At 44.1% G+C, this 9,095-nt stretch overlaps 1 protein-coding gene across 1 annotated transcript in view; it reads right to left on the reverse strand.

Annotated features, from left to right (window-relative positions):
- Scamp1 (secretory carrier membrane protein 1) overlaps positions 1–5,091 on the reverse strand; it is a 65,146-nt gene extending 60,055 nt beyond the window's left edge. The window contains exon 1 of the mRNA XM_090331735.1: positions 4,932–5,091. Within this exon, the coding sequence (XP_090187861.1) occupies positions 4,932–4,988 (57 nt within the window). The 5' untranslated portion in view covers positions 4,989–5,091. The remainder of the gene's footprint in view (positions 1–4,931) is intronic.
- Between the last annotated feature and the right edge of the window lie 4,004 nt (positions 5,092–9,095).

Here is a 9,095-nt window from a genome sequence, read left to right on the forward strand (position 1 = left end):
GGACTTGAATTTAGGACTATACACTCAGCTTTCTTGCTCATTTTGGTGCTCCAATTACTTGAGCCATACCTCCAGTCCTGCATTTCACTGGTTAATTGGAGGTGAAATCTCATATATTTCACCCAGGTTGACTTCACACTGAAATCTTCTAAGGCTTAGCCTCCAGTCTAGCTGTTTTGATGTTAATTTATTAACGGAGTCTTGGAGACTTTTTAGCCCAGGCTGGTTTCAAATTATCATGCTCCAGGCATCAACCTCACTAGCTAGAATTATAGGTTGCAGCCACTGGTGCCTATTCACCTAGGCTTCTTTAGACTCCAGTCAAATCTTTTCTGTCAGCATATTTTATTTTGCAGGGAGGGAGGGAAAGGGGAATGTACATTATAACATTCCAAACATACATGCATGCAATCTACCAACCACACTACCGCTATCACTCTCCCCATTCCACTCTCCCTTCCCAATACAAACTCAACAGGTTTCATTGTTCTATTTTCATACATGGAAATAAACTACTTTGACCATGTTCATCTTCTGTCATCCTCATAGCCTTTCCTCCCCCCCATGGCACTCACTTCCCTCAATGAAGCCTGCCCCACTTTGCAGCCATTCATTTGAAGCCCTTCCTTCTGCTGCTTCTCCAGATTCCAATTCTAAGCTTCAAACTAAAAAGTCATTTTAATCTCAGGAATGTGCAACCAAGTGGTACATATGTTGCCTACCAGCAGTAAAAACTGATCAAGTCAGTTTGTGGTGGTCTAACATCTGGAGTGTGACCTAGCGGTAGAGTGCTTGCCCAGAATGCACGAAGACCCAGGTTCGATTCCTCGGTACCACAATCATAGAAAAAAAGCCAGAAATGGTGCTGTGGCTCAAGTGGCAGAGCTCTAATCTTGAGAAAGCCCAAGGGCAGTGCTTAGGCCCTGAGCTCAAACCAAGACAAACAAACAAACAAAAAAAAAAACAGGCTAACATCTGTTCTATAGTATCTACATAGGAGTGCAAGGCTATAAGCAATGTAGCTTCTCTGAGCTTTAAAATGAAATATAGCTACATATATTTCAGGACTTAACCTTCCCTCCTCTGAAATTGCTTAATTTAGGGCCAAGCATGTATGTAATTCCAACTATTTGGGAGATGGAAATAGGATTATCCTAAAGGGAGACATTACCACAAAGTAAAACTAAAAAGGGGTGGCAGCATGCCTCAAGTAATAGAAACATTTGTCTTATAAGTGCAAGGTCCAAGTTCAACCCCTCTCCACCTCCTATAAACAAAAACCAAATGGTACCTAAAAACAAGGGACATAAAGTAATTGTTAAAAAAAAATACATGTTGACCATATAGAAAGTATTTTCCTATTTTAAAAACTACATTTTAACAACTCAAGAGCGAATTTTTATGAATTTCCAACTACTCATCTACTGGGGATTTCATCTTTTTGTTTTCTGTTTATCACCATAGATCTTCAGTCACTTCCAAGTTTATATACAATAATATTCAGATTTTGGCCTGGCATGGGTGGCTTCTGTCAGTCATCCTAGCTACGAGTGAGGTCTAAATTGAGAAGAGCATGGGTTAAGACCAGCCTAGGCAGAAAAGTTCACAAGATTCCTTCTCAAGTGTGAGCTAGGCAGTCTGGTGACCCTATCTCAAAAATAATCTGCACAAACTTAAAAAAAAAACAATAGTATTACAGAGCAGAATAAAATAAATAAGCACAAAAGATAGGTGGAAGGTTGGAGACATGCTTCAGTGGTAGAGTACCTAACTGGCAAATGTAAGGCCTGGAGTACTGCCAAAAAAAGAAAACAGATTTCATAAAACCATTCGGCTACCCCTAGCATGATCACTGGAGTAAAGCATACTCAAAAAAGTAGTCATCAGCCAGATGGATGCGGTGGCTCATGCCTGTAATCCTAGTTATTCAGAGGCTTAGATCTGAGGATCGAGGTTCAAAGCCAGCATGGGCACAAAAGGATCTGAGACTCTTATCTACAAATAAACTCTAGAAAACAGGAAGTGGGCTTTGGCTCAAGGATAGGGTGGTAGCTTTGAGGTGAAGAGCTCAGGGACAATGCCCAAGTCCAGGGGTAAGGAGGTAGCCTTGAGCTGAAGAGCTCAGGGATAGTGCCCAGGCCTAGTTCAAGCCCCATGACACACACAAAAAAAAAAAAAAGAAAAGAAAAAAAAAAGTTAAAATAAATCTAAAAAACAACAGCTAGCATTGTTGGTTCATACCTATAATCCTAACTACTCGTAAGCTTGAGATCTGAGGATCACGATTCAAAGACAGACAGGGAAAATCCCTGATACTCTTAGCTCCAATTAATCACCAAAAGGCCAGAAATGGACCTGTGGTTCAAAGAGTAGAGCACTAGCCTTAAGCAAAAAAGTTCAGGGACAGTGCCCAGGCATCATCCTAGCACACAAACAATGGGTATCAAATGGTAGTCAAGAAAGTAGGATCAGGCTGGGAGTTTAGCCTAATGATAAGAGTGCTTGCTTAGCATGCACGAAGCCCCAGGTTCGATTACTCCATTCCACATACATAGAAAAAAAAGCCAGAAATGGTTCTGTGGCTCAAGTGGTAGAGCTCTAGCCTTGAGAAAGTCCAAGGACAGTGCCCAGGCCCTGAGTTCAAGCCCTAGGACTGGGAAAAAAAAGAAATTAGGATGAATGGAAAGCAAATGTCAAGTATTAAAGTAGGGTTTGAAAATAAAAATCATCAGAAAGTAACTACTCCAGGAATTTTTAGATACAAGTAGACATCAAAAATCACTTGTTCATTGAAGGAAGCAAAAGAACATAGCACAGATTTATAGATATACAGTATATGCATGTATGTGTGTATGTGTGTGTGTGTGTGTATGCTTTACTTGAAGAGAAAGGGCAGCTGGACACAAATGAATTTTTGTTGTTTTTGTTATTTGAGGACAGCATTCCGATTTGAACTCATGGCCTATACTTGCTAGGCACACACTCTTCCACTTGAGTCATTCTCCCAGTTCCAAAAAAAAGCAAGGATAAAGGATCAGGTACTGTAACCATCATTGAAAATGGAGAAGGACCATGACAAATATGTACCTCACTAAGCTTTCTAAATCTGAAAGCATTTTGTGGATTTGGTAATCATTGTCCTTTGTAGGAGAAAAAAAAAAAAACAAAAAGCTTTACATTCCACTACGACTAAAGACTTAAAATTATTTGGAGTTCAGAATCCCCAAAACGCTACTCATTAATGGCCAAAGAGAAATGTGCATGGTAACATTAGATGCCACAAAAGAGCAATTTTGGCCAAGAAAACAGTATCTCACCCTACCATAAGAACATTTTAGGGCTGAAATGTAGCTTAGTGCCAAAGCACTTGCTTAGCCAGTGCAACATCCTGGGTTAGATCCCCAATACAAAGAAAAAAAAAAAAAAACACTCCTCAAAATGAATCATGAAATGAATGATCAAGTGGACCAATCAATAGCTATCCGCAATGAACTACCTGATTTAGGAGAAGCTAACAAGTTCTGACTTCAAAGTATTTTAAAATAATACTCATTTGGCAAATTAGATTATAGGTATTTTAAAAGGATATTATATAGAGTTTAAATTTTCTACAACATGAAAGCAAAATAGGGAGCTCTTAAAAATTCACATAACCTGGAAATTAAAAAAGGGGGACTGCAAAATTTCTGATTTTCAGTTAGTGAGGGAGTCTATTCTCTATTCCTACAACATAAGTTGTCAATCATAACCAGGATCCTTCATGAAATCATCAAGCTAAACATCTGAACAAGGTTTTGTTTTTTTCCCCTTTTCCATGATCCTCAGATGATTAGTAAAAATCAGATGTAAACTTGAACCAGAACATTTCTATGACCACTAGTTAGGGCTACTATTTCACTTGTGACTACAAATTAAAATTACTATTTGCATCTGGAGATTGAGAAACAACCAATAGTTGGAAGCAAATGGTACTTGCTAAGCTTTACACTCATTAAGGTAATGAGTGTACTTGTAGAGTTTAGATGTCTCATTCATTTACAGCAGATAAGGAACAAGTCAGCTGCCTTCCTCTGCGGGTTTTCTGTGCAAGGCCCTTCCAAAGCTGGGGATGATAATGTGACTTCAAAAAGGAAAGCAACTCTTGTGAGGGGAAATGGTACCCTCAAAGAGCCAGGAGCCCGGGAGCTTGGGAAATATCCCATGGTTTACCTTGCTAGCAGCAGCTAGCAAAGATGTCGTCCACGTGCACTATTGTATTCCAGTAATGTTTGTTTTTTATTTCTTTAATATCAGTTCTTTTAACCTCTGCCTAATTGGGGAGGGGGGGTGCTGGCTATAGCAGCGCCGCTCGTGGTATCTGGGCGCAATGCAAGTTTAATTAATAAAAACAAAATCTTTTTCCCCCCTAATTGCAGCACCTCGGTGCCCTCACCTCTCCTCCACACCTCGGCTGTCACCCCCACAACGCCGCCTCCCCAGGTCCCTATGACAACCGCACCCCAGGGCGGGCTCCCCTAGGTCGCCTCCCGGGCCCCCACCCCGGCCGGCCAGCCTGTCACACTAGTCGGGCCAGTGAGGGCTCCACCTGAACCGAGTCTGAGTCCCCGCTTCCCAGGGGCAGGGCCGGGACGCCGGCAGGCGCGCCAGCCCCTTCCTCGGCGAGCGCTCGACCCTCCACGGCAGGTGACGCGGGGCGGAGCGGCCCGACGCAGAGCCCAGGCGTTTCCACCCCGAACCCCAAAGCAGCGACGCGGGGGTGCCGAAGCCTCGACCCCCACACAGGAGAGCGGCGACCCGGCGTTCCCGGCCCGGGGACGCAGGGGGAGCCCAGGGGCGCGCGGGGGGCGCACGCGGGGGGGAGCGCAGCAACTCGTCCGTGGTCGCAAACAACGCCGCGTCGCGATGGCGAGAGACGCGGGGCCGACGCTCACCTTGAAAGGGTTGTTGAGATCCGGATCCGCAAACGGATTACTGTCAAAATCCGACATCTCCCCGGCGCTCGGCGTCACCCACCGACCCAGGCGCAGAGAGCGAGGGAGAGGGAGGAAAGAGAGGGAGAGGAGACCTGGTGAGGCCGCCGCCCCCTGCGCGCTCACGTCGCCGCCGCCGCCGCCGCCGCCACCGCCGCCGAGCAGATCCGGGTGCAGCTCGCGGGGCCACCCAGCCGGCCGTGCCACTGAGCATGCCCGGTGCGACGTCACCAGGCCGCCCGCCGCACCTCTCTCGTTCCGCGTCCCGTTCCTTCGGGCCGGGATCCAAAGCTCCGGGCTTTGGTCAGGACCTGAAGCAGCGCGGGGAACGGGGTGCGCGGCGCGCCCCAGGCGGGGCCGAGGTGCGCGACTGTAGGGGCGCTAGGTGTTTGGCTGGACTCGTTTCCAGGAGCTCGGGTTTCACACCCACTCCCGAACGTGCCTTGGAGAAGCGAAGGTGTTTGTGGGAGAGAATGAGACCCCCCCCGCCCCCACACACATCCCGCTGGGCGATGGGTGCACCCCTGGGGAGGGAGTGGCTGCGGGCTCCGCTCGCGGAGAAACGAGGGACACCTGCGCTCCAGGGGCCAAAAGTATGCCCGAGGGTCCTGGCCGGGTGCCTGGGAGTTTAGCTCGCCCCTGACCCCACCTGGGAAAACCTTCCCCTTTCCTGGCACCATCCAGGATATAACCCTCTAGGTTATTGCCAAATCACCGAGAGCAGCCAGGCCTGGCCGGCCCGTAGAGGTTTGGGAAAGGGTTGGGATTCTGTACCCGGCCCGGCCCACGCTCCCATCTTTTCTTCCCACCCCAAAATAATGGAGGATGGCGGGGTGAAGACAAGAGGGGTGATAATGAAAAGGAGAAGGTGGTAGGAGTCTAGACACTAAGGCCCTTAACTTAATGGTAATATTAGACCAAAACAAAAAAAAATCCATTTTCTGTTTACTTCTAAGCACTTGGATGCAAAATATACCCTCCTTGATTTTTCTGTTTTCTTCCCAACCCTGGAAATGATTCTTGAAAAATGTGGATGTGTCAGGAAATTTTCATTGTTTCTTACCCTACCTCAGAACTTGAGGGCATGCCTTTCCCACTGTCATCTTCCTCCCACCCTAATGCAGAAGATTTACACACTCTACCCAAAGCCAGAACTGACTTGGAGGGTGCCTAAGAATTAGAAGAACCTGGATTTAATCTTCCTTGACTTTTTGAGGGGCTTGGAAAGTCACTTAGGTAGTGATACTTTCTCTGCAGTATAAAAACATGCCCAAGAGATGCAATCTGTCTTGGATGGAATCCAGGCTGGGCCTATAAATTAACAGCTTCTGATTGTCAGCTAAGTGGCAACAGACCAGAATGTTCATGGCAGAACGTGGAAAAGCAAGCAACCTAAGTGAACAATTGAGCAAACTCAATTGCTATCCAGTGTTAGGTTCATAACTGCTCAAAAACATGTTGAGTTTGAATCTCACTTTTGATAGTTAATTACTTTGTGCTATGCTGCCAGAGTCCATAGAAGGTCATTTAATAATATGAGATATACAAAATTGTCCTCCATGTAGTTAGAGACTAATAAATAGTGGTTGAATACCAAAAAGCAATAACGCCACCCAGCCCATTGTTTTGTACTGTGCTTCATATCTTCTAATCTCAGCATTACAAAGCTGGTTCTAATTTGACCCTTACTCCTTCCACCTGTTCTCTGAATGACTCAAATAATCATTGTCTATTATATGTCTTCCCTGTTCCAAGACAACAAAGATAAGCTGAGTCTGCAATGCAGGATGGAAATTCCCAACCCTGCTTTGCTTATAGCTAAAGATGTTAGCACTGCAGCGGTTTGAGACTTCATTGTTACAGAATCACTTGGAATACTTGTTTTAAAATATAGTCACTCAAGTGGTAGGCTTCTCAAGAGCCAAGCCTCAGAATTCAACCCTCAGTTCTTTAAAAATAAAAAAAGGATTGAGACACCCACCTCTCCACACCCCCTATCCTTAATCATGAGACTTCAAAGATTCTACAGTAGGAACCTTGTATCTACATGTATTTTTAACAATAACACATTATATAAATGCATATAGATTATATAGATTCTAGAATAAATACTGGGTTTTTTTCCACTTTGAATTTTTTTCTTTCCCTATGTTAAAAACATTGTATGTTTCATGTTGTTAATATATATGGTATATTATATATATTTGTGTGTGTGTGTGTGTGTGTGTGTTGTAGGACTTGAACTCTAGGCCTGGATGTTGTCCCTGATTCTTCTGCTAGCATTTTACCACTTGAACCACTTCTGGTTAATTGGAGGTAAGAGTCTCATAGACTTTGGTGCCTGGGCTGGCTTTTAATGGTGACCCTCAGATCTCAGCCTCCTGAGTAGCTAGGATTATAGGCATGAGCCATCAGCACCCACCTTGTTACAATATTGTATTTGCCTACTCACTATATTTTTCACATAATCATGTGGACATACATATTTTTCTCATGCTGACTCCCGACATTGGGATAGTAATATAGATATTTTTCTGCAGCTTGTTTTTCTGTGCTACTTGTGGCAGAGTTATTCAGCAAGATATACTTTGGCATAGAGACAGTAAGGCATATAAACAGCATGTCCCATAAATATGTGTGCCATGATTAGAGGTGGATGGGGTTAAGAGGACTCCTTTTACCACCACCAAGATTCTAAGAGTGGCAAAGTGCTAACCACACTTGAGAATCCCTGATATTACTGTAGTGAGGCATATTGTTCAAGGGTGAATTTACTCACTCATTACCTTTTATGAGGTTAGAATTACAAAACACCAGAGCCAAAAGGAACCTTAGCCTTTCTCTTGATAGATGAAACAGTTTGGAAAGGCTTAGTAATTTGCCTCAAGTGATGGAGGAAGTGAATGGGGGAACTGGGATCAGAATTCATGACTCTGGCTCACCTTTCAGACATTTAATTGATAGTTTGGGTTAATAATAACTTCACATAGGAAAGGAAGTACTGTACTCAAGGTAAGAAGGTCAAATCACAGAAGCCTTCATTTACTGTAGGAGTTCATTTTGGTAGGAGTTGTCTCCAAAGACTAAGAAAATCAAAACTAAAATGAACTATGTAACTTGTGGGCAGGAATGGAGGGGAAATTGAAGGAAAGTGAAAGAACGGGTTACATTGTCCAAAAATGAAATGTACCCATTTCCTGACTGATGAAATGGCAACTAACCCCTCTGTGCAACACCTTAATAATAGCAATAACAGTATAAAAATCAAAACTAGGGGCCGGGAGTTTGTCCTAGTGGTAGAGTGCTTGCCTAACATGCATGAAGACCTAGGTTCCATTCCTCGGTACCACATACATAGAAAAAAGCCAGAAGTGGTGCTGAGGCTCAAGTGGTAGAGCTCTGGCCTTGAGAAAATCCAAGGACAGTGCTCAGGCCCTGAGCTCAAGCCCAGTACTGGCAAAAAAATCAAAACTAGTTTCTGAGTTATGACCTTGGTCATATCAATCTTTCTGATCTCAATTTTCATTTTATTCTACCAATCATTGGATTTTTCTTGAATACCTACTAAATAGTAATCAATGTTTTAGAAGCTTGGGGTAAAGCAGTGTACCAGAATGAGATAGGGCCTGCTCCCAAGGAACTTCCAACATGGATAAATATTTCATGTCCTTGGACAACTCAATTTATTCATCTAGGAGAGCGGTCCACTTCTCTCTGTTTCTCTACTCCCTTAAATGACCCACACAATTTTCATGGTACCTTTCCTCAGTCTGACAAATGTATATATGTGCATCACTGGTACCAGAGCTTGAACTCAGGGCATTGAGTTTTTGATGGTATCCCTTTCTTTGGTCCAAGATGGTCAAAGTCCATATCTGATCCTTTTGTTCATTGGTTAGTGTTCTACTGACTAAGCCACGCCTCCAACCCTTATATATATTTTTTTATTCTAGTCCTGGAGCTTGAACTCAGGCCTGGGCACTGTCCCTGAGTTTTTTTGCTTTTGTTTTGCTCAAGGCGAGCACTCTACCATTTGAGCTGTAGCTCCATTTCTGGCTTGCTGGTAGTTGAGTGGAGATGAGTCTCACTGGACTTTCCTTCCTGGACTTACTTTGCACTACATCC

Source organism: Megascapheus bottae, chromosome 4 (assembly GCF_031878675.1).
Source record: "Megascapheus bottae isolate mThoBot1 chromosome 4, mThoBot2.hap1, whole genome shotgun sequence".
Classification (NCBI taxonomy): Eukaryota; Metazoa; Chordata; class Mammalia; order Rodentia; family Geomyidae; genus Megascapheus; species Megascapheus bottae.